The 26,516-nt window shown below is 39.0% G+C and overlaps 1 protein-coding gene across 1 annotated transcript in view; it reads left to right on the top strand.

Moving 5' to 3' along the window:
* Positions 1-7: 7 nt before the first annotated feature.
* Positions 8-26,516, top strand: part of KL (klotho) — a gene marked incomplete at its 5' end in the record, with an annotated part of 47,860 nt that continues 21,351 nt past the window's right edge. Inside the window, one exon of the mRNA XM_009073447.1 lies at positions 8-127. Within this exon, the coding sequence (XP_009071695.1) occupies positions 8-127 (120 nt within the window). The remainder of the gene's footprint in view (positions 128-26,516) is intronic.

Genomic DNA, 26,516 nt, shown 5'->3' with positions numbered 1-26,516 from the left:
GCGCTACTGGCTGACCATGGACAACCCCTACGTGGTGGCCTGGCACGGCTATGGCACGGGGCGACTGCCGCCCGGCGTGCAGGGAGGAGCGCGCCTCGGCTACCGGGCAGCCCACCACCTGCTCCAGGTAAACGGTGGGCGGTGGGAAGGGCCCTGGCAGCTCCTGGGCCCCAGGCTGTGCCGAGGGGTAGGGTGTGGAGACCACCCTTAACCTGCCCCGATGGCAGACCTGTTCTCCGCTTAGCTCCCCGCATAGGAAACAAGCCGATGTGCCTGACAGAGCGTGGGCAGCCATCTATTGGCAAAGGATGGCAAAGCTCGTAGGTAGGAGGCAGGAACTTTGTGATTATTTCGAGCTGGTGGAAAGGTGCGGAGTTAAAGCGCTTTCTGTATTTTGCACAAATGTTCAATCCTGCCCCCAATGGTTTGGTTGCCATTCTGGGTAGGTGAGGGGATGTGTTCTGCTGTGCCAGTCCAATGCTGGCTTTCTGAGCTGAAAATATGACTGTGAAGGGAATTTGTGTATTTGATTAAAAAATTCTCACTGAGATGGTAGAGATGGCTGAAATGTTGTAGAGAGACATTCTCTTGGCAAAACATGGGGTTTTTTTGAGCATGAACACTTTCTGGGAAAAGAGACCCTCCGTTCCCTAGTAAGTCCTGTAAGTGACCCAAGTAGTTCGCTATGCTTAATTTTTATCAGTGTCTCTATATACAGTGTAATTGTAATATTTGCTGGAAGCAACCATTGTGGATTCTCAGAAAGGATTGTGTATGAATCCTTCCAGCAACGGGAGAAAGGCCTAACTGGAATGGCATGGCATTAAGGTACTTAGATCCACTGTACCTTAATATGCATTCATGAACTCTGCTAATGTCCATCTGCTCAATATACACTTACTGACAGGAGTTGTATCCTAATTAGTATCGTGTATTAGATGTGAACACCAACAAAACATCCAACACATGCCTTATTTGACTTTTTGCCACTTTCCTGCATTACTTTTCACTTTTCAGTGCTACAAGTAAGCCGAAGGGAAGATAGACTTGGGGGAAATGTGGGTAAAATTTCAGATTAAATTCCTGGTCCTGAAACCTTTAAACTCCTCCTTTAGTACCATGGTGTGTAATTGACTGTGTTTCATGCTTGATTATATCCCACATTACCATAGTATCAGAGTCCCTCAGAATCTCAAGCATATGCTTGTTCTCAGAAAAGCCCTATGGAGAAGGAGGGTACTTTTCCATTTAACAAATTAGAAACTGAGACAGACTTGCCTATACCAAGTTAAAAGTACAATTATACCAGGAAAGTCTACCAGTATTTGGTTTAGTTACAGAAACTTAGAATTAGTTTTGTCCTAGTGACTGTCAATCAGCATTTTCACATTAGTGGACCTTTGTTTTTTACACACAATGTAAGGCAGCAAGGTATAGTTTTTTTTCCACATTTCATGAATGAGGAACTGAAACACAAATGGAATTAAGACCCAAAGGGTCCACTGATTGTTAGTGCCCTTTTCCTGGTGTGTGATCTTTTTAGCATATTGGTCAGTTATATTATACTTCCATCTCTTCTACAAGTCAGATCCTCAGATCTCAAATCACCTACAGAGAAAATCAGGGACATGCAGTATATGCAGAGGAGCTCACATCCCTGACTCCTCCAGGTAGGAGTCTTCAGTAGAGGCAGAGGTAGAGACTGACTCTTCAGCACAAAGAAGTGAGCAGCTTTAACACTGAGATCTTCCTTTTCCTTCTTTTATTTCCCTTTTATTTTCCCTGCACCAGACAGTGTTGCTGGTCCTCCTAGACCTACCAGAAAAGACATGGTTGTATCATCCCACACAAGGAAAAAAACCCTTTCAGTTGCCTAAACTTTTGCTGCTTGTCTTGTATTACCCAAAAGGTCTGGTCCCAGGTTTCTTCCTAATCCTTTTTCCTTCTCTGGATCATTCTTGTCTTTTTTTTTTTCCAGGGAAATTGAACTTGCAGAATGCGTTTGTTTTTCTATAAGATAAAAGGTGGTGTCATAAATGTTTGGTTCTTAACAAATGAGCAGCCTAACTGAATATGCATGTTTTCTGACTCTTATATTCCTTATTTACAACATGCAGTTTGACATGTCTTCTTTCTGCATTTATTCAAACCAAAGACTCGTGTAAGTGGAAAGCTTAATAGCTAGCGAAGGCTGATGCCTACTAATTTATTTTACTGAATGCTCGTTACATTAAAAGGCAAAATAATTTCCTTTAAGTTCTTTAAAAATCAACAGATATAAATGTAGATTTTGGGATCTGTCTTTCTGAGTGACATTAATTATGTGAAGAAATAATCAAATAAAGAGTTTGATTCAATTTAGGTTTTTCAATTCAGGGCTGGTGAAAACAGGGCAATGAAGCTTGATCTAAGTAATGACATTTGAATTTAGCTCAAATAGATTTAATTGTATTGTACTGAATAGTTTAATTACCTTTCATTTTTCTGAACTTCTTTAAGTGAGTCATAACAAATGGTAAATGGACAGAGGAAGAGACACTTTTTTACAAACAGGACCAAAAAATTTGTCTAAAAACACTTGTAAGAAAAAAGATTTTATTAATGTATCCTTGGTATGTTATTGAGGGATGTTGATCAGCATTCAGTGAAAATGTCACCCTTTTATAGTGTTTCCACTGACACGTGTCACTTTTGATATGTCCAAACCCTTCAAATGTGGTAAGAAATGGAGGAAGCTGTACATGTTTATTCACAAAATAAATTGAATGGATCAAGTATATTTCACAAAAGTTGGCATTCTCTTGAGTCAACAGCCAGAAAATGTAATGCCAGCAATCTGTCATGTATATGATGCATCTCTTTCTCCAGATCGGAGTTGAGAGAGGTCAGTGTATTATGTTCTGGTTTTTGCAAATGCATTTTTTCATCAATAGTTTACAGTATATTGTCTGAGTTGAACATACTTGGATTTACTCAATATAAACAGCATTTGTAGAAACCAGAGAACACATCGTTTCCCTGAAGAAGTGAGTGGAATTGCTGCCTGGAAACCAGTCACGTAGCAACAGACTGATTTCTATTCCAAAACTCTTTCCAAAACAAAAGGTAAGTACTCTTTTGTTGACCTTCAGAGCTAAACCTAATAAAGTATGAGTAATTTCTGCATAGGAGAGTGTTCTTTTCTTGGTGCATATTGTTTCTTTCAAATTTCAGACAGCCTTCAAACTTTCACTCAGTGCAAATGGAGTGATTTGGGATCTTCCTGAGAGTAACACAACTCATCATAGTTGTGAAGACATACAGAATTAATAGAAAAAAGGAGGAATAATTCTAAGAGTGTTTTTTTCCTATTCTTGCTTTCTTAAGGCCTTATTCAAAGAAGAACAAAAAAAGAAATTGGTTCTGATCTGCTTTTGAGCATATTCTAATAATTAATCATTTGAATCAGGTATCTTTCAAATGTCAGAGACGATGAAGAAGTGTAGTGAAGCCACAGTGCAAGTTCAGATCTGATGCTGCAGTTTTCTGCGCCAGTAGATACAGAAGGATATACTATGATCACAAATTATATTAAATGCTATAGTGAACCTTTTTCAAGCTTTAATAATCAAAAGAAAAAAAAAAGAATTGAATTGCATTTTTAAATGTGATAAACAGAGGAATCTGGGTTTCAAGGATGCTTGTTTTATTAAAATTAGCTTCAAAGATGGAATGTGTAGCTTTCCCCTCGCCGTTTCTACCTGACTGCGTATACATTTGCAAAAGGATTGTTGTTTTCAAAAGGATTGTTGTTTTCAAATATTCTGCTGTAACAAAAAACCCCAGTTTGTTATCTTTATAGAATACTTTGATTTTTAGTTATAGAAATATCAGGACTGCATGGACAATAAAGTGTTATGATGGAAGAGTAAGAGTGGACCTCCCTCAAGTGTAAGGATTCTCTAACATGTAAAGCTTTTTAGAGATCACAGGATATCTTATTAAAACTCAGCAGGCAGGACCTGGAAAGCCTTCACTGAAGTGACTGAAGTGGGATGGAAGCAGAATTTGTATGTTCTCTGTGTGGAAGAAAACCAGGTCAAGCTTGTAGGTATGTTAAGTTCCACCTCAACTCTACTGTTCATTATGAGGATGAGGATTTCTTGAGAGTCTGTGTTCATTATGAGGGTTTTATTACTTAGTAGTTGGGGCTTTATAGCTGTAAATCCTGGTGCTAAATTCTATAGGCAGCCCCAAATCTGTCTTTTCATGTCTCATTTTAAGGGCCATGTGCCTGATTTAAATTGCTGCCATAGCTGTTGCTGAAGGTACCTATGTGATAGTTCTGGTTCTTATCCAAGGTAGTCTAGTATGCTTCCTTTTTAAATAGCATGCTTTTCATGTTGGTCAGGGCTCTGCTTAGTGCTGGAAAGATAATGACTGCTGGTTAACAGCAGTTTGAAACAGATAAGAGCATTTAGATTGGCAACAAAATTCACATCTGATAAAGTCTGCTGGGTACATGAGTGTAAAGCTGTCTGCTCCTTGACACTGTTCCATTTTGTATTAATAAAGCCTCATAAAGTATGAGACATTCTTGGTTCTCCCCTTTAACTTCTTTCCTCAAGCAGAAGAGATCCTGTATTTCTTGCAGTTTTGGGGAATCCAAAGTGAAGTGTGTGGTAGAACTTATGTTACCATGCATTCATTTGTATGACAAAACCTTTCCATTTTGCCTTGTTTCTATGGACAGTTTCCAGTACTGAAAGGTAGTTCATGGGCATAATTCCTGCTTCTACTTTGGACCTCGGAAATGAAGCCTAGCTTCAATTTTTGCAGAGTGAAATATATATTTTTGTTCAAGATAGTGGACCATTTTTCAGTGTCCGCATTTCCCTTTAGACTGAAAGCTAGAAGCTCTTAGACTTTTTCCCATGATAGGTCAAGTAGAATCCTCTATTCCACAACCGTCAGCAGGTTGAAAGTGAAGACAGCCCTTTCTGGTGCATGTGTTGTCTTCTGTAAGGAAGAAATGCACAGTCATGTGAGAGAAGGTTGTTTCATTCAGCACATACCCACCTTCTAGAAGATCAAATTCTGATCTCACTTGCTTTGGTAGAAATTAAATCAGGATACGACTCGGTCATTTTCTTGGGCAATTACCTTGGCTTTGTTTCTCTCATTTATTAACTCTTTTTTTTTTTTTTTTTTGAGTAACAACATCTCCACAGTCTGCTCTTGGAAACAAAACATTTCAGTATTTCTATAACTAGCTAGAAGCAGTGCATAGGTCTATACAGCTATAATACCATTGGCAAGCAGTGACCATCAGGAGAGTGAAGAAAGAACAGACAGGATGTAGGCATTTAGAGCTGTTTAATTTTAATTATTTTTGGTCACTATGATGCATATCCTTCTTACATTAGGAGAAACAGGAAAAAACAGAGACATGCATGTACATGCTCTCTAGTTTGCTTAGCTCCAGTTGTAGTCTTGTGGCTTTTAGTAATATGCAGAGTTTGAAGGCTGTTTGCTAATCCTTGCAATAGAATGTGTCCTTTGTGTCTTTGGTTGTTTCTGATAAACAGTTAAACTGCTGAATTTAATCTTAATGTGCAAAACTAATGTTGGCAAAGTTTTAAAAAAGCCAAGAAGCCAGCAATCAAAGGAGCCTGCTTGTACAGACTTGTAGGCACAGGAATGTACACAGGAGAACTTCTTTGTTTTTTCCCAAGATGGTAAAAATAAAGAAGAGGAAATGATGAATACATGCTTCTGAAGAAGTAGGGGAGATAGCCTCCATATACAATGATGAGGCCAGAGTGGATGGGGTTCTGAGCAACCTGGTCTAGTGGAAAGTGTCCCTGCCCACAGCAGAGGGTTGGAACTAGGTGATCTCTAAGGTCCCTTCCAACCCAGGCCATTTTATGATTCTATAGGTTGTAGCAATTACAGGATGTGTGTTATCTGTTTTAAGTATTAAATAAAAACTGCTCATGCTTGCGTATTTGCCTGCCAAAGCATGCAAAAGAGTGTCACAGGTAAAACTGTGAATGCTAATCTTATGTTAAATCAGGGAACAGAAAATATGGTTATAGCAACATCTCAGGATGTTTAGGAAGCTACTGAAATGAAGACTGGACAGATCTCTAACAGAGGTCATAGAATATGACCGTGAAAGAAGAGACTGGTTTCTGGAGGAAGAGCTGAATTATATCACCTGAGAGAAAATGCGTCAGCAAAAAGAGAAGGTGAGAATAACTAACTAAGCACAAAAGCGGAAAGTGATACTGGCTATGGCAAGGGACTGGGGCCTTCAGTAAAATTGTATGAGATGAATGATACCAAGGAAGAGAAAAATTTAGATTCACACTGATGCTCTCTGTAAATACTCCTGGACATAATATGAATGACAGGATGAAAATTCAGAGTTAAAAGACCATATGCACACACACTAAAGGATAAAGTTTTTTATCAATACAATTAGGTTGACTCTTAGAAGCCATGGATACCTTTGGAGGAAAGAACTGCTGGAATAGCCTTTCAGTATTAATGGTAGTAACAAAAATCTTTTAAGACAGATAAAGCAGTTGGAGGAAAGAGACTTGATGCATTTGGTGGCAGTGGAGGTGACAGTACCAGTAAACATGTATTCTTCCTCTTTGCTTGCAAAGTCATAACAGAAAGATATATGACATGATTTAAGTCTGAGAATATAGTTCAATGAAAAAGAAGAAATACAATACATATTACCATTAAACAGTTTGTTTAGGATATCAGTGATGGCAACTTCTGGCTTGCTGTGGTAGGTTCAACTCTAATCTTAGAGCACAAAACACTTATAAGAAGTCTGGCCTATTAAGTTTGTGATATGTCTCCCTATAGATTTGTCAGGGAGGGTCCTTTGAGATGCTTGATGGAGTAAGAAAAAGCATGTTAAGAATCTCTGGGTTTAGCCACATTGAAGCACATTTGTGTTGCTTCATTTGTATGTATCCTTAGTTGGAGAAACAGAAAATCATAGAATCATAAAATTTTAGGGGTTGGAATGGAACTTACAGATCATATAGCCACAACCCCCTGCGATGGGCAGGGACACCTCCTCACTAGACCAGGTTGCTCAAGGCTTCATCCAACCTGGCCTTGAACACTGCCAGGATTGGGGCATCCACTACTTCCCTGGGCAACCTGTGCCAGTGTCTCACCAAGAGATAGTATGGAAGAGAGAGTGTTCTGCGTTATGGAGAATGGCAGAAGTTTAAAGCTTAGCTTTGTTTTGATTCTGAAAAAATCCCCAGCCCATATTCTAAATTTTCCCACTTACTGGAATCTCTAGACATGCTGTTTACAACAGCTGGTATAGCAACCAAGGGACTGGGACCACAGGTGGTTCTAGTGCCTCCAGATAGCTGTGTGTCTGACATCTGCATGATAGAAAGCAGAGGGGCTTTTGCATATCTCAGAATGTGGCCAGTCTGGGAGGCTGAAAGTCTGGACAGTGCTGCAAGACACCCTGCCACATGTTCTTCAGCAAAGGGATGAGCTGACAGCAAGCCATGCACATTTCTAGGGCACTGTTACTTTGGTCTGCACATAATAATTTTGTTACCTGCACTTTAGGTCTCACGTTGACAACTGAGATTTGACTTCTGTTTTAGTCAGTTTAGCACAGCTCTAAAGACAGCTGAATGGTTTAAAATTGGGCAGGAGAAATTATACTATGGAAATACCTTGCAATTTTGTGAGTCCAAAAGTCAACACATGAATCCTTTCGTAGGTGAATCAGTTAAATGCTAAAGGCTAGAAAATGTTGGTACCACTGGGATTATACTTTACAGACTATTTGCTTTACAGCTGGGAAGGCAGTAACATCTGTTTGTTTTGATCCTGCTTCTAGAAGAGACATCAAATGGTCAGGTGGGGAGAGGGGACAGACTTGTAGCTGTTGGTCACACATTCTGCCAAGAGTTCACAGTGATTTTCCAATGCCTTTTCTCAGTCAGCTTTTTTCTTGTTCTCTTGAATATGTAGTAGTTCCACTGGATCAGTTGTTTTTCAGAGCTGAGGGCAGAGTTTACTCAATTTGTTTGTTTAATTTTCAGTGTTTTAAGAAATAAAATAATTTTTCGCTGCAGGCATGGAACTGTTGAACATAGTTATTGATTAATTATTCTAATCATGGTTCCTTAACTCAAATATATATGGAAATGGTAGAATTATGCAGCATGTCTTTTCTTTTGAGAAAGTAGTTTGGGAGCATATTGCATTGTCAGGCTGAGTGATTTGTTTTTTCCTTACATTTATTTTGTAAGTAACAACATTTACTCAAAAATAAATTCAATAATCTGACCTCATGTTTGGGGTCATTTAATTTCTTCTCCTGTCATAGTACAGTGTTAACTTGGGTACAAGGAATGCTTGCCTAGTGAAGGTTCACCACAACAGAATGCCCATCACCAGTTGCCATCAGGAGGCAACATCCAGGCCAGAAAGAGCTGTAACAAAACACGGGGTGATAAGAAAGAGGAGTATTATGAGAATGGGCAATGCATGAGGATCTGGTGAGATGTGGGGATGACTGGCCATGAGCAGGAGTGCAGGAGCTGGGTTTGTGAGACAATACTGCATTTTTGTGTGTATATTGAAAATATAGGCATTGTAAACTGAACTTGATGTGAAATGAGACAGTCTGGAGTCCCCAAGGATGAGTTGTTCCCTGGTTCATTATGTGTCATATTAAATTTTTTCAGGAAGCAGACTGGTGATTTAAGGAAATCACAAATCAAGGATAGGGCCTAATTCAAAGAGTCTGTCTTGGCTTATGGTGCCCACTTGCTGTCCCCACATTGCAGCCAGCACTGGGAGTGGGGGACAGTGAGCAGCCTGCAAAAGAAAGGAGGGATGCTGCATTAAGTCTTGGTTTCTCCAAGGAGCTTAAGGAAGGTAACTGAGAATTGATTTTTCCTTTAGCCATTTGAGGACCCCTGTCACTTTCAAGCAGTTAAGTAAATTAGCGGGTTAAACAGATGTATTCCTCTTATCTTGAAGAAAATGTACATTCTCATATTCAAGCAACATCTCTGCATGTGAAGTGTAAGACCTTGGAAATACACTGAAGGAGCTCTTGAACTCAGTCTGTCATCCTACTTCCCTTCCCAGCCATGAACATGTTTCTTATTTTGAATGAGAAGAGAATACTGGGGTATGTCACTCAGGGCAGGGAACAGAGCTGCGAGAATATGATTCAGCTGCAGTTTTGCATCTTAATTATATGCTTGGTAGGAAAAAAAAATCCCTTTCTCTTCTTTGTAGTCAGCTGTGATTACTACTCCTCTGTCATATCAGCTAACTTTTTCTAATCTTCCTAATGCCTCCTGAATTCACAAAGTAATATAATGTAATTAGAGCAAGTCAGAAAGATCTAAAACCTTTTAAACTGGAATTTGCTGATTCATTGAAATTAAAATATTTGGGAGACTTCAGTTGTCCAGAAAAATTTGAGAAATATTTTGGAAATAACAATCAATCATTGTATTTTTATTTTGCCATAGAAATTCTTGGTTTTCCACGATTAAAATGGAATTTCGTTTTGATATAGTGAGTCAGTCAGTCCTTTCATACTCTGCCTTCTGTATTCTTTCATTGGATGTGTGCCCACTGCTTCAAATTGGGTCAGTTTACCCTTGTGAAATTGCTGTGTAACCTGCTGCAATATGACCGACTTACTGAAGCTGCAGATTGATGCTTTTTATTCTTTGATGAAAGAAATAAAACAGAGCTGTCAGGACAGAATTCTTGCACTATAGCGGTTACTTGGTGTCTCATATTTGTAGCTGGTCTGCTTGTGCCACTTCTGTGTGAAACTGTAATTATTCAGTCATTTATCCTGCTCCTCTTTCCTATTTCTGGTATAGAAGTGGTATTTGAAGGACGTAGCTGCTAAAAAGGGGAGAAAAATTCTAATAAAAGCAGCACCAAATTGGCACAACCATTCTGATTCTGAATGTTAGAACCAGCAAACTGTAGCACAGGGCAGCTCAAAAATAGCCTTTTTCCATCGCTCAGCTTAGGGTAATGAAATAGAGACCACTTCAAAATTGGTTGGTGGTGAAATGGTTATAGAAAGTGCATTGTAATTGTAAGCCATGTAAGGTGAGAACCCTAAACCACACCAGTCAGATCCCACTTTACTCAAGTTGGACTCTTCTGGAGATTAGTGTTTCCCATGTTTCTTGTAATTTGAAATAGGTTTGTAGAAACCAGAGAGGGCAAGAGTAGGTTTGGATGAGACACTGATGCTGGCCTGTGGGATCTGGTTTTGTGGGCTCTTGACTGGTGGTCAGGAAGGCATTTAAATTGTCAAGGAACAGTAATGCTTCCTGTTAGGCCTCTTTTTTCCCTTTCTCAGTGCCATGGCTAGGCTCTCAGGATCATTAAGGCATTTCAATTGATTTGCCTTCTGTTGCAAAGCTTTAGGATTGTGATGGTCTTTTTGTTTTGTCCTGGTTTATTCCTGTGGCTCACTATGATGTCTGAAGAAATTCTGCTTTGTTTTTTTTTTTTTTTTTTTAAATGTGTTCAATATCTCAGGATTTGCCGTTTTTTTGGCTTACAATGACATGATCACAGAATCACAGAGTTATAGGGTGGTTTGTGTTGGAAGGGACCTTTACAATCATCTAGTTCCAACCTCCCTGCTATGATGTGGCATTCCCTTAAAGGGAAAGGAATAGCCAAGATTCATAGATGCTCATAGACAAAAAGGAATGATACAAGTCAGATGGTCCACAACTTGTGTTCTATGCTTCTACACATGGGCAGGGACACCTTCCACTAGACCCGGTTGCTCAAAGCCCCATCCAACCTGACCTTGAACAATTTGAGGAATGGAGCATGCACGGCCTCTCTGGGTAACGTGTTCCAGTGCCATTATAATGAAAAATTTATTCGTAGTATCTAATCTAAATCTACCCTCTTTCAGTTTAAAGCCATTCCCCCTTGTTCAATCACTACATGCCCTTGTGAAAAGTGCCTCTTCAGCTTTCTTGTAGGTCCCCTTTAGGTACTGAAAGGTGCTATAATGTCTCTTTGAAGCCTTCTCTTCTCCAGAAGGGGTCATGTAGTGCATGTTATTTTGTAGTGTCTGGGGCTAAAAGCTTGCTACAATATTGCAAGCAACTAGGCTTGATGATTCATATATCTCCTTTCCATGTTTTGCTGAGGGACTGATCACTTTGAGTGTTTCTGGGGAATATTTTTTTAGGAATGAAGTGAGTATGACTGTATGAGAAGTATGAGAATGAGAAGTATGTATGAGTATGAGAAGACTGAACTGCAAAGAGAGAGGAATAGGAAACTGTCAAAAAAACATTGGACCTGTATGTTCCTAGGGTCTGGACAGACTTGTGGGGCAGTAATATTTTGTAGATCCAAGACCATGTGTAATGAGCTATTTAAGTATCCATGGGCAAAAAATTATACTGGGAGTTAGACAGAGACAAGGGAGTTAATTAGTATGTCAAATATGTAGACTAATATACCAAAATCAAGTTAACTGTCAGAGACTGAGGCCTGCTGTGACACAAACACTGAAATTGGACATAAGATAGAAACAGAGGCAATGACAAGCTGCCAGGCAGACTCAGTTTTTTGTTAGGTAATAAAGCAATTCCAGATTTTTGAGTGACTTGTGCAAGCAGATGAAGATTTTTATCTGAAGCACCTTATTCTGGAAGTGCCTAAATGATAATGAGGTGGGTTGGACACCCATTGCAGTGATTCTTATATTCTACTGCTGCTCTTCTATAAGTGTAAGAAAATAGTACTTTCTCGGTCCCCACATTATGTTTCTAGTAAGATGAATTATTGATCCCACCACTGACTAATTCACTATTGTTTTGTGCACAGGTCTAGGAAGCACCAGCCCAGAGCCTCAGTTTTGTGTCTCAAAATCTTCAAAGGCTAGAGTATGTCCAGAAGACAGATAGGCAGTAGGTGTCATTCTGGAGTGTGGCCAATTAAACCACTGCAGTTCTGCACTGGTGGAGTGAAACTGCTGATGTAAATGCTGAAAAAAGAAAAAGTAGATTATTGCAACTGTAGCATAATGTGGCAGTTTGGATACAGGTAAATACATGTTCTAGCTGAAAAAATTGTCTTTGCTTTGCTGACTCTGAAATGGATGGTTCAACTGAAGAGTCGTCTGTGAGATATGCAAGTCATTTTTTTATCAGCTTGTCTCCTCCATATTGAGGACACAGGAGAGCATGCAAGGAAAACCAGTAAGTCTAACCAGGGGTTGGAAAGGTCTGTTTTGGTGTCAGTTGACCACCGGCTCTCAAGCTCCACTTCATGGTGCTAATAGGAGAGCTGGATGGAGATTAGAACCTTCAGAGTTCCCACATTCACCTTTGTGTATAGCATGAAAATAATTTGTGGGTACAACTGGGATAGTCTTCAACCCGCAAAGATTACCAGTAGCAAATGATACTTAGCCAACAGCTGCAAAACCAATGTTAAAGTACCCAGAGTTCATGTCCACCCCAAGTTACAGCTGTCAGCAGCAGGGCATTTTGCTGCTTTGAGTGAGGCTGTAACATGGAAAATTACTCCTGCCCCACAGTATATCAGCGTCATCGTCATACTGTCTTCCAGGCAGTGTTTGCATCAGCTCTGAGACACAGTTTGGCATCTGCTTGGCCTTGCAATAGCTGGCTTTCCAATAACTATTATAAAGTGTGGTTTAGCGTAACGATATTTCTTTTAAAGTGGTTTGGCAGCATTCCCGGTGATCCCAGAGGGAAGAGCAGCTAGGACTTGTTTTCCAGCACTAAGTCAGCTGTCCACTGGGCTGACCAGGGGTGGAGTTGTGTGTACTTTGGCTCTGCACCACATCTTGTGAGTAAAGTCATGGACTAAGCTGTCCTTGGCTGCCTGCAAACCTTTGGCTTAGAGCCGTGTAATTTGAAGTGGTGGGCCAGGAGCTCCATGGGCATGCAAGGCACTGTATGAGGGCTGGTGATGGCTGAGTGAAGGTGGAGGAATATGATGCATGTGCTTTGCTAGGTAGATGCTTCATTGCAGTAGAGCCATCTCCCTTGCTGACTGTGGAAATAAACACAGGGAAGAGCAATTACAAGCTAATTTTAGACACGTTCATCGGAGACACGCACATTTGAGCTTGCCATCCTAGGGTCTTTTTACAGGCAATGGAAAGTAGTGAGCATGGTGTCTCTCATCCTGTGACCAAAAAATATAATAATTGTCCCATTTCTGTCTGTGGGGTATAGACAAGCCTGTGGTGGTAAACTCAAACACAGCCTTTTGTAGACGGATTTCTACCCTTAGTCAAATGAGAGTGTGCAGAGGTGGGGTAGATGACAGAGGAGGGAAGTACTGAAGGGCCAGTTCAAAAATTGGCTTGAGGTACTTCATGTTCCTGTGACTTCTCAGATAGTGGTCTCTGACACATAGTCTGGATTATATGCAAATTTTGCCTCAGTCTCACGTGTTTGAGGCATGTGGTATCTTCTGCATATCTGTGGGGAAGACCTGTATCACATGGTCTCCCCTGGTATTCCTGGGCAGTGAGCTGTGTCTTCTGACACAGGAAAGCAGCTGATGTTCCCAGCTGCAAGGGTGGTCAGTAGCACCTACTTGGTCTTGCAAAGCCAGAACAAGCAGATAGCCATGGTGTCCCATGTAAGATCTCATGGACACTAAGTAGCCTCATCCTGTGGAGTTTTCAGCATTACTACTGGCGTATGCTGAAAGCATCTCATGTTTTTTTTAAAAGTAAAAAGAGCAGACTGTGGAAAATGTAGTTTAAAACATATATAAAAAGTTAAAAACTTTAAAAATTAACGCAGTTTTCCCCACTAGTTGGAACTGATATGCAATTACAAGCCATATACTAGTTGTCACAGTCTGCCTCCATCTGGAAACAAAAGATGTCTCTTTCCTTTAGGGCCCAACTATTTTCTCCAAGGAAATTATTGAACCTCATTTCAATTTAAGTCATACAATAGGTATTTATTGGCTATGATAAGCACAAAATTTAAGTGTGCATTCAGTCTTAAAAATAAAAAAACCCTCATGATTTTGAAACAAAACACAAGATATCCTCCAGCCACCTAAGGAAAACTAGTATAAGGAAAGACATGCAGCCATCAGGTATCGGGGAAGAAGATAGAGTTCAAAATTAAATGTACTTCCAAAATGCATTTTGTCAGACCTATTAAGAAAGGTGATAATGTTGAGCACTGGGATGCATAGACAGGAAAGCTTAATGAGGATGAGGGTTAGATGAATGTAAATAACTACTGGTGCAATGTACAAAAACCACTATGAACTTACAGTATCAAAGTCAAGCCGGACCCTTCTGATAGCTTTCTGTGATAACTGATTATTTAGGAAAAAAATATGATAAATCTAATCAATCTGTATTTTCAGTAATACTCTTGAAGTGGTGGCACATAGAGAATTACTGTTCCAGTCAAGGACAAGGATAATTTCCAGCAGCAGCTAGGAAATTGCTAAAGCAGATATCACAGTAAGTTGCACTGAAGGTAGAAGTGTCAGGCTCAATGGCAGTTCACTGCTGAAATTTTTAATGTATTTTAATTCCCATGCCTTGGCACAGGCTAGGATTGCACTATTTATGAGCTAAGCTTGAGAAAAGAGTGCCAGGGCAGAAGATAAGCAAGATAATAAACAAATTAACAGAAAAATACAATTTTTTTTTCTGTAAGATGAGAACTTGCTGATCACAGCATGACCATCAGATGCCAATATAATCCAGCTGTGACAAAGACACATTTGTTTCCAGTCAGGTGATGTTTCACACAGAGATGAGGAATTACCTTACTAGAGGTAAAGCCTTACATGGCTTATTTACCTGAGCAAGAACACTGGGAGAGGATATACTTGCTGTCTATAAATAGATCAATGGTAGAAATAAGTGAAGGAAAGTAACTAAGTCCAGGAAGAGTTTTGATGCAAGAAAAAAAGTGTTTATAACCTGGTGCCCTTGAGGCTCTTTCTAATTTTATAATCCAGTTTTCTTAATCTATGTCAGATAGTAGACACAGGATCATAGATATGGTAATGCCTTTTTTGTTACAGTAAGGTATTTTTTGTATTTCTGTGAAAATTCTCTCAAGTCAGAATTTTTCTAACCTGGTAATACCACTCATCACTGTCTCCTCTAATACTGTATAATTTCAAAAAGCATTTGCAGTGCCTTACTCGGAATGTTTCATACTTTTATGTGAAATCCTTTGTTGGGTCCACAATGAAAACATCATGTAGAAGATTAGGGAGACTGACAATTAGCAAGACTAACTTCTGGTCTACAGTAGATCAGGCTTGTGAAAGGCCTCTACTTTCTTTCCTGTTTTTCTCCTGCAGCACAGAGTTATCCCTGAAATGGAAGCAGCACTCAGAGTAGCAATAAACTTCTTTTACTTTATATATATATATGGCTATTAAGTATTTTTAATTAAACTGTGCTAAACTGTATACTTTCAATTGGAATAACCAGCTAAAGACTTAGTGTGGGTCATCTCACATTACTTTAGATGTTTACATTGTATGTACATCTGAACTGGGTAGGTTATGCTCCCTGTGTGCTCAGTGGAGAGTCTTAAGGCATGATAATTCTGCCCAATTTTTCTCATCTACATTAGGTAAAATAAATTGCAATCTAGAATTTCCCATTTCTCTCCATGGAGTATAAAAGAAATCTATAGCAAACAGTTCAGTTCTTTTTACACAGTGGGTCATGAACTTTGTGAATTTGTTGCCATAGTAGGTTCTGGAAGTAGACTGAACCAGGAGCTCAAAAAGGAAGTAGGAAAATACATTAAGTGGGTCCATAGGCAGATATTAAACCAAACAGACAGGGATGTACCACAAACACCCTCAGGAGAACAGTGTGGATGTCTGGAGAAGTAAAAGGCTAGATCTCAGAAAGTGACTGTGGTCACTTGCTCTCTTAAAATAGCACCTTGTCCTGTTGTTGCTATCAGAGATGGTACTGGGCTGAATGAACTGCTGATCTGACCCAGCAGAGCATCCCTGTTGTCCTTATAATCTGCCTCCATATTGCCATATATGTCCAGTGGCTCATTTGGTAATAAACATCTAATGCATCTAATGCAATTGATATCCTAGTACAATCATAGCCTAATACTCTTTATTTATTTTAAGCTTCAAACTATATACATAAAATCCCTACGGTTTCTTCAGTATTTCTTTCCAAAATCTCTGCCCTCTTGCATCTCACTAATATGAGTAAAGTGGGTTTTGATTGCTATAGATGGAGCTTTACTTTTTTCAAAGTGCTCATTTCTACAGAGATTATTTTTCCTCCCAATAAGACAGTAAGAACTTGTGTATGTGTCTCACGCAGAGTATCTTAGCTCTTCCTCAAGAGCATTCATGTATAAAAGAGCTTCTAGTGAAAAATTCAGCTAATGTGATGCAATCTCTTTTATTTCCTCCCCTCCTTCCTTCCCACCTTTCTTCCTCCCTCCCTGCCTTCCTCTCTTTGTCTCAGCAAAACATGTGGCTCTTCAAGCCCTTCACACCCTAATTCAGGCCAACAATTTATTTTCATTTGTGTTTGGGCAACTAGTTAATTCTTGGACTGCTCACTGCTCTGCTCCCTCTAGCAGAGGTGGTTCCTGAACCATGATTCCATGTAAACTGTAATTTGTGAATTTCTAAAATGTCTTTCTGTTATCCTGTATTCTGTCTTAGATCCATTTTTTCAATATCCTTTGTACTACATACTCATTGAAGGTTGTGTTGTCATAGCTGTGACTAATGAAAACCTTTCTAGGATAAAATGACTGGCCAGCTCTCACTGCACTGTGTGGGATCTCTCAAAACCAAAGATTATTTTCCTGTTCGATTTTGATAAAAAATACTAATTGCTGTACTATGGTTCATAACCTGAAGTAGTTCCGGAATACCCAGCTGGACTGGTTTTGGATGAAGGTAACCTGGAAACTGCTCTGTAGGTGCACCCCTAGTGTAATCCACCTGCTAGTTGCCCTGGTCCATGGGTTATTGTAGATATTGGGTCCTCAGCAATACTGTTTGCTAAAGTAGGTGTGGGTACTATTTCTGCAAATTAACCAGCTGCATATTATAATTGTATTAGGCCCAGCAGTACACTTAATCTCCTTTTCCATCTGACAAATCCAGAATACATATAAGCCGTCTGGCTGCTTACATGAGCTTGTATTGGTCTAAAAATTAAAGAGAGTATTTTTTTCAAAAATCAGACACTAGATTTATTGCTCTTCCTATCCTCCTGTATTTAAGCTGGCGATGTCTCTGATCAGTCTCTTGTCTGGGAGTGGAGCTGTAACAATCACTCAGCTAGTTTACCAAAACCTCTGTGGCTCTGAGAGTGTTTTGATGGATGTCATAATGGAAATCTGTTGGAACTTTTAACTATACCTGTATAACTTTTTAATCAGTTACTTAAACATGGGGCATCTCTTCAAACTCTTTACTTTGAACTGCCACCCTTTATACCAGGCAATAATTAAATGGTAGTCTTCTGTCTCACTGTTAGATATTGACCTAATTACCATAATTGAATGTGGCCTCCTGACAACTGCTAATGTACCTGCCCTCGTGGTAACTGTGAAGCAGAGCAGTGCTGCTCTCTGGCACACATATAGCTGGACAAAGGAGAATGAGTGATGCTCTTGCAAGAAATATGTGAACTTGCATTTCTGTTGGTCTCGTACATTTTGATCTTAAAACTGGGATTTCTCCCAGAATGCATTTTCTTTAGATAATTGAAAATATTCTACTTTGATATGGTATATTTATATATTACAGTGTAGTAGCAGAATTTCCAAAGATACGGTTATATAGAAATAAATGCCAACCTCAAACAGATAGTTTAAAATATACCTGAAGCTGTGAGTTAACTGATGTGTTAAGGTTTTGATTTGTCCTTATATTTTTAAATCTATATTTAAAATGGCCAAAGGAAAAAAGTGCTTAGTCATATCTGGATTGAAAGTGGGAAAGAAAAAAGGTGGATATACAGGCATTTCATTTTCTATATTCGTAGTCCAGTGATGACTCTTACACATGTGTGGAAGTGTCTTGACATCAGTGGCTTAATATTGTGTTCCAGAGCAATATGAAATTTAGTATTGTACTTTGATATAGTACGTAAAAGATAAATTCTGTTGATTTCCCCTTGTGCCAGTTCCTTCAACTCAGTATTTTGAAAAAATATTTCATTCTGCAGCATTGCTAGCCAAAGGGAACATAATCTTTTGTAGATTTCTTATGTAAAGAAAGCCCAGTATGAAGTTACTGTCTCTTCTTCAGGAGACAGCTGGTTCCTCTCCAAAAGAGAATATGAACAGCACACTGGCAAAGAGCTGGTTAAGGAAGCTTGAAGCATGTTATTGTTCTTTAAACAAATCACATGCTAAGCTTCCAGAAGTGCATTATTATACTCACAAAGTCTAAACTTGACTCTGCTAAGTATGTTTAAAATTTGTCCAGTTGACACAATATTTAGTAATACCTCAGTCTGTAATATGATGTTAATTCTGGTTAGAAAACATCTGGTACTATGGTGGTAAGAGCACAGAAGCTGAAACAAGTATTGCTGAAAGAAGAGTAGCTAATTAGCATTTGCAGCTGTGTGTATAACCAACACATGACCTTTCTGCGTGTCTTAAACTAAGTAATCACCCTAACATCACTCTTCCTTTACTTTTGTTGTTTTCTATTTCTTTTAAAAAAATCTTTTTATTTCTCTACAGACTGGATAAAAGCAGCTTTAGGTCTTTTATTGTGATTTTTTTCTTCATTGCTAAGGCTGAGATTACAGTAAATTGATGTAGTAAACCTTCCTACCCTGTATTGCTTCATAGAAAAATATGGGATATACTTTCAAAAAGGAAACAACTGTACCTGGTACTTATATATCAACTATTAACATTTAACTTCTTAGCAATCACATTAAAACCCTTATTCAATATTATGTCAGCCATATAGTTGGATTCATTGTATATAAACAGGTGAAAAAAGCTTAATTTCTACAGATAGTCAACTGTATGAAGATTGTTTATAAAGTAAAAATTAGATATTTAATTTAAAACGCTTTTAGTTTGTTGCCATTTTCTGATCTACAAGAGTCCAACTTTTAGCTCTAATTGTGCTTCTTATTCTGTTTGCAGACTACAAGAGTAAAGCAGAAAAACTTTTATGTGTATGCTTTTGAGTTAACACTCATCTCTGCAGTAAAGCAATTTTATATCTACCATTAAACATGCATTTAGAAACAGACATAAAGGGACTTATTCATACCTCATAAGTGTATTTTTATGTTTTCAGCATGCTTTGGATGAGGTTCTAAATGTATTTCCCAAATCAAAGGAGATATAAATTGAATCCAGTTTAATCTGTGACTTTAGAATAGTCAAAAGATTGTAGAAAAGACTGCATATATACACACAAATCATCCTTGCCCCTGAAGAAATGCAAAAAATTCGAAATTTGTTTCCACCATAAAATTGCATGCCCCGTGCCCCATTTTTCCCTCCATCTTTTGACTGAAGTTGTTACTGTTTTACTTGAGTCTTTAAAAATGTGGTATCCCAAGAGTTTCTCCTCCCCAGTGAATCTTGTTTCCCCCATATTTCCCTGTACTGGAATTTATCTTTTCTCTTCTGAATTCTGATTTGAACAGCTGCACTTTATCTTCTTGGCTGCTGAGGAGTGTAGTGATGCCTCAAAATAAATATCTGATGAAAATCTGCCTCCTCCAGTGACTGTGTCCCCACTGATGAGATGTGCCTTTGCTGAGTAATTGACTTGAAATCCTGCTACAGTTTCACAGATCTTCCATTCATAGTCTATCTTAGTGAAAGCAATAACATTAAGGAAGAATTACCGCTAGTAATAACCACTGTATTAATTAAAACTTGTCAGTTAGCCTTATGGTTCACTATGCTGGGGCAAAGATGGGCAGGCACCTGAGACATCAAGACCACTAGGTTATAAGTCGTTCAGTTCTGCTTGCCTTGTCCGTCTGCATGGTCCTATGATTTACCATGTCATCCTTTCAGGGATTGTTGCTGATGTAAAACTTCTGGAGTGAAAACATCTAGCCTAGGTTCTCTTGCTTTCCCTGAATCTTTCCAAGATTTTAATTCAGTCTTATATACTGCTCCAGAGCATATGTCCTTTTCACAGCCATAACTTCATGCAATCACCAGGCTCTGTCGTTAGAAGCCAGAAGGACTAAAAATGTTGCACACATCAACAAGCATGCACCATTTGAGAAGCCTAGAGTATCCTGCCTTGCCTCCAGTTGCCAGTCCAAAAGACACAGGTTTCCCACAGGTCTTGTGTTGTATCTGCCCATGCAGATGTCTTGATAGTCCAGAACATCCCAAATGGATGTCTCTATTTAAGCAGCTGAATCTTAGGTCACAAGTGAACGTTTCGGACACCTAATGTTACATGTCAGGATTTGGAGCTATTTTCTGCTTCATAGAGGTGGGATTCATTTGCTGGAGGACATATATCTGCTGCCTTTTATGTTGTGGAATTCCTGTGTCATTCGCATGGGCCCACATGTTTGACAAAGTCCACAGGTGACCCATGCTCTTTTGCAGTAGCAGGTCCTGGTTAGGCAGGATCTCTCTCAGATCTGGGTTGGCATTAGTGTTGGGATTCAATTGCCTAGAAGTAGGCCTGTGATACCATTTGGATTAGAACTATGCCACCACAGAGCCAGCTTTAAGCAAAGTAGGGAAAAACTCAAGTCGTTCAATAGTTCCCTCCTCCCCTGATCACTGAGTTGTTTTGCAGCTAAAACAGACTCACAATCGCCTGAAGCAGATCCCAGTAAGTCGTGACTGCTGAGTCCAGATAAAGGCCATATATATCCCATAGCTTTGTACTAGCAATAGCAATACTGTATTTACTGGGCTATAATTCCTCTTTTCAGTAATCTTCAAACTATGAGATATTAGTCCCAAATCTAGCAATGTTGTGAATCTTTCTACGGTTTCTATGTTTCTGGACCAAACAGTGGTTCTTCCAACTTCAGTCAAGAGATGGAGGGACAAAATGGGGCATGCAATTTTACAGTGGAAACCAATTTTAAATCTTTGCATTTCTTCAGGTTTCTATTCCTCAATTTGCTCAGCGCTCAATACTCTTCTATTTTGTGCTATTTGTGCTATATGTCTACTTGTTCTATGAAGCATAAAAATATAAATAGGATTACAGCTACAGGATATAGACCAAATTCAAAATTTGTGCAGCTGAAGGGAACCACACGGAGGGATTCCCAAGATTGACACTCTGCCTTCTCTATTGCTGTTGTGAGCAATTAATTCCTATTGCAGCACACTGTAATCATTGCTTTTGTGGCCTGTTTTACAACCAACTAGACTTCAGATGTTACAGCTAAATGCTTTATTATCTGCAACAATCACGCAAAAGCTACTCCAAAAGTTGCTGGATTAAAGTTAATTTGCTATACAGTTTCAGTGATTTTTGCAATTTGAGCATTCCTTGTAAAGGTGTATAATTGAAATCACATGCTTCAGTCAGTTCTATTACATGTGCACAAGCCAGAACATTTCAGGCAGGTTATACTCAGTGAGGTAGTTTGTAGGGCTTACTTTATATTGGGTATGCATGCATACACAGCTGGGTCTGACATAAAAAGTTACAGACTGATTAGGAAAAGAAGGAAGAATTTCATATTCACATCTGGTCAAATAGTAATGTAAACAATTGTCTGCAAATTGAAAATTGAAAACTGGTACCTTCACATTTATGTTGCTTACCCTGATGAGCTGCTTTTTGCATCCATCTAGAGGACTGGCTGGAACTTTCCATCTTATTCCATAGCCTGTTGTCATTGGTGCACAGTTCTAGTCTCAGAATGGTTAAATTTAATAGCCAGGCTTACAGCAGGATAAACTCGGGCTATTATGTGAGTGACTGAACTAGATTTGGGCATGAACAATCCAAATGTTGGTTTGAAAAAGAGTCTTGTAGCAATCGCCTCAGGCAAGTCCCCTTCATTCTGGCTTGCATTTGCCTATATTGTAGCACAGAGCTCTGATACAGTAATTTTGTTTTGACTTTGCTTAATGTTGCTCAGCATTGTCCTGTGCATTTTACCATGCTTTACCAACCTTTGTACCATTCAGATACCAAAGTCTTTATAGTATATCCTGGCCTGGATATAGTAAAGAATATTGTACCATTCAGATACCAAAGATGCTGTTGTCTGTCTGATAGCCTGAAATTTTTGCAGTCATCAAACAATGTTGCTAACCTCATGACTGTCATTTGTTTCATTTGATCCTCATTCGTTTGGGGCTGCTGTGGTCTGTGATCTGCAACAGCTCCTATTATAATAGTTGCATATACATTGACTAAATTTATAATTCCTATGTCAACTATGTGGCACCAAATGCCTCCATACTACTCATTGGTACCTTCCACTGGTGAAGACTTCTTCCAGTTCCTTTACTATTGCTGTCCAGTGGCTGTTCTTTTTCCACAGGAAAAGGAACTCATAATAGGAAAAGCTATCCACCAGCACATTTATCCAGAAATACTTCTGAAGCCATTTAGTGAGTAGCACCCACTCAAACCACCACTGCCACAGTGTTCTCATACCTCTGATTTTCATTACCCTGATGACTGATGCAGCAGTTACTGTTTTGCATGGAGATTGATAAAGGACCTATCATCTTATATTTGCAACAATGGAGCTGATATCTTTAGTTGCTGAAAAGGGCAAGGGCCTAGTTTACATCACAGAAATATTTACTGTGATGCACATTAAATAATTCTGAAGCAGTTGCTTAATATCTTCTCCCAGAGAGAGCTACCTTTCTCTTGTTCTAGCCTCTTTGAAGTGATTTTTCTTGCGAACAAATTGGATGAGATATCCATAGTATGCTCTGGAGAACACCTATTGTAGTTCACTCTTCTGGTGAGACAACACTATTGATATTTAAGAGTATCACCTTATTTAAGAGTAACACCTTTCATCCACTCTGTAATTTCTGAGTCACTGTGCTAAGTCTCCCAGGGGCACCTCATGCTCCTCTTTGTATGCTGAACTGACTGACCTGCCTTGGTTTTGGGGATAGCATAACCTGTATCGCATCTGCTTTCTTATTGCAAATTAAGTGGCCATGCTGGAACAGTGTGGCTGCCAATGCCAGCCTTTCTGAATGCTAATGAGGTCAGGTTTTGTCCTGATCTCCACTCCCATTGCTCTACCTTCTTTAATAACTTGGTTAAAAGCTTAATCATATCTGCAAACATGGATATAAAATCCTGGGGAAGAATAAAATTCAGAGGACATCTGAGCTTTTGTGAAGTTATAGAGCAAGGAGCTTCTTACTAATTTTGTTAGTTGTTGATGAGGGGGTTAGTCGATTCCTAAATGTTTTTCTCTTTCATGTACCATTTGACCTGTTCATCAATTCACTTAGATATATTCTACCTAAGTTATGGCTTGTGTTTATTTAATTCACTCTTTCAGCTGTGTTTGAATCTGACTGTAGGTTAATACATCATCTGTTCATGAAATTACATGGATTTGATCAGTATCTGATAAATTTTTCAATGTTTGGATGATATGAATATTGCATAAAGCTAGAGCACAGTGAAATCCTTGGGCAGTAGATGCATATAAAGAAGTACTGCTGCCATGTGAATGCAGGGGGAGATTCTCCCCAGCCTTGCCCTGATGACAAAATCACAAAAACAGCATATGCTAAGTCTGTTCTGCCAGACTCTGGCATTTTTTGCTATGACAGGTGTGTTTTAAGGTATAACACAATTAATTGCTTGAAAACCAACCATTACCCAGTAAATCCTGCTGTCTGGTTTTATGATAGACCAGATTGGATCATCAGAAATGCCTAATCTTCATGCAATCATTTGTTACTCCAATAAGCTTTTCTCTGTGGTTTGGGGATATTTTTACTGCTTCAGTGGCTCATGGTCAAGACTTGTAAACAATTTGCCGTGAATACACCTGCAGTCTAATTTCTTTTGAGACTCAAGCTAGGGAAAAGCCTCTACCCATTCATTGCTAAGTAAACTTCTGGAGCTTTTAGGGCAGCATGTTTATGTACCTTAGGAATAATTTCTGACTGCCAGTCTGTCAGCCTTTCCCAACTCGACAAATGTGGATTTGCCAAATCCAGTATCAGTGGGTGTTCTTGGTGTAATGGTATGATAGGGATTTCTTCCTGTCTTTCTCCTGGGAGACTCTCAGCATTAAGTTGCATGCAAAATGTTCCAGTACATCTCCAGAAGCAGTTGGGCCAATTTATTTTTAATCTACTGATGTGCCCAGGATAAAATTCAAGGTTAATTATTAACACCAGAGCATCAGACTTCTGTTCTGAGTGTCTTAAATGCAGGCATAGTGGTAATGAGTAACCTGGGTTCTATATTCTATAATTTTCCCTCCAAATTATAGGTTGTCTTCAACATCTTTCCAAGCTGGGTTGTTGGTTTAGCCACTTAGATTAGGCCCAGGAAGCTGAAATCTGTTTGCCACTTCCCTGTCAGGTACCCATATTGATGAAGGACTTTAGTCTTATTCATCTTTATCTTTCGCTAAGAAATTTTTTGTTTCTTATCACACTGTTTTGTTTCATTGTCCTTTCTTGTTTATTTTGCTTCTGCCAACTACTCAGACTTTTCAAAGCAATTTTCTTCATATGCTTCCACTAGATCATCAGAAATACATTATTTCTCCCTGTGAAACACCTGGGTTAGCAAACAGTTCCATGGTGTGTAGAAAGAGTATTTCCAAGTGGCATCCTGAGGGGCTGAATATGCACAGATGAGTATTTGGCTTCCCAATGTGCATCTACCAGAAAAACAAGCAATGCATCCTTAGGTGCTTCCTCACCGTTAAGGGCGGGTCATGACAGCCATCAAACATGGAAAATGCTTGACAATGGGCACCTCTTTCAGAATTCTTACTCTTACAGGTATTGTAAAGGTTTGCCTTTTTTATATTTATTTATTTATATATATTCTGCATTTAACCAAAAGTAGTTTCTCTATTTTTAAGACTGATGTCACTGAAGAGTATATATGTTAATGTGATTGTCTTCACTATTGCTTTTGAGGGCAGCAATCTACTCACTTGGCTTCTGCGTTAGTTCAGGGAAGAGTCATGAATTCTGGGGGCTTTTATTTCTAAATCTATGTTCTGTCATTTGAGAACTTCCTGTAGGCAGCCCTTTACTTCTTCCTCATCTCATTTTTACCCTCTCCATGCAGTTTGTATAAACCTTCATGAAACCAAAGGTTTAGAGTCACAATGGATGATTTCTCCTTGACAGTACTATTACAAATATGGTGTTTTTCAGATTTTAGCATCCATTTAATCTCAGTGCTCTGACTGGGCATTGTTTTATCAGTTTTATATATTCTGCATATGTTTTTCATATGTATCAGTTTTATGAGAATTTTATATGTTTAACTTTTTTGCTCACTGTTGATTCTAGCACCACGCACTTTCTCTCCAACCAAAATGTGGCTTAAAATCTATTAATGTTCCATTTCTTTTTGAGTTAATGATGTATTCAGTTATCACAGTTGTTACCATCATTCCCATTAAGAGTTCCTCCAAAGTTGTGGCACTTTTTTCACCCTCTGTGTTTATTGCATTTGTCTGACAATTATCAACTCCTGCAAAATGGTGTTAGTGTCTTTGTTTGTGCTGTTAACTACAGCTTGTGCAGTTCTGTGCACTTATTTTTGTGGATTACAACTGAGTTCTCCATGTGTTTTTCCCGTGTATCTCTATTTTGTGTACTTGAATATGCCATCATGATTGAAGCCTGGCCTGTCCACCAAGACGTTCATGCTCTGGTAGAGGACTTTGCAGGTCAGTCTCAGTACTGGAGCTTTTAGAAGTTTATGTAGCTCCAGCACATCCAAAACAATTTTGATGGCAATGATTATATCTTGGTCTTCCCCTAAATACCGCCTGAGCATTGTGTCCCAGATTCCAAGTCTTTTATCAGACTATTTTCGTTCCCTTCTGTACTGCAAGATTGTAAGCTTTAAATCAGTCAGACTGCTCTGTGCTTTTATCTTCTTTTTGTACTCTGTTTAAGAATCTCTCATATCTTTAATATTCACATGGGTCGCAACATTCCTTGAACTATTTTTGTGCAGTTCCGTAATTAATCTTTTCTGTCAGAGGTAACGGAAAATGATTAAACACATCAAGTGTCTCAGAAGCACTTGTTGTCAGAAATAAAGCTATTTTTATCTTGTCTCCCATTGCTTCTCAAAGTCAAATGCTGCTTAATTCTTTTCCAGATGACCTTTATATTTTCAGAGACTGTTTGCATCTCAGGAGACTTCAAACTTCTTTCCCAAACCCACTTGTCTCTTGGTGCTTTAGTTTATTTGGACGGGAAGTTGACTCCAGTGTTGTGCCAGCCTCTCTGTGTGGTGAGTGGAGGGGAACA

Source organism: Acanthisitta chloris, unplaced genomic scaffold (assembly GCF_000695815.1).
Source record: "Acanthisitta chloris isolate BGI_N310 unplaced genomic scaffold, ASM69581v1 scaffold7454, whole genome shotgun sequence".
In the NCBI taxonomy this organism is placed as follows: domain Eukaryota; kingdom Metazoa; phylum Chordata; class Aves; order Passeriformes; family Acanthisittidae; genus Acanthisitta; species Acanthisitta chloris.
This window is presented reverse-complemented; position numbering and strand designations above follow the sequence as displayed.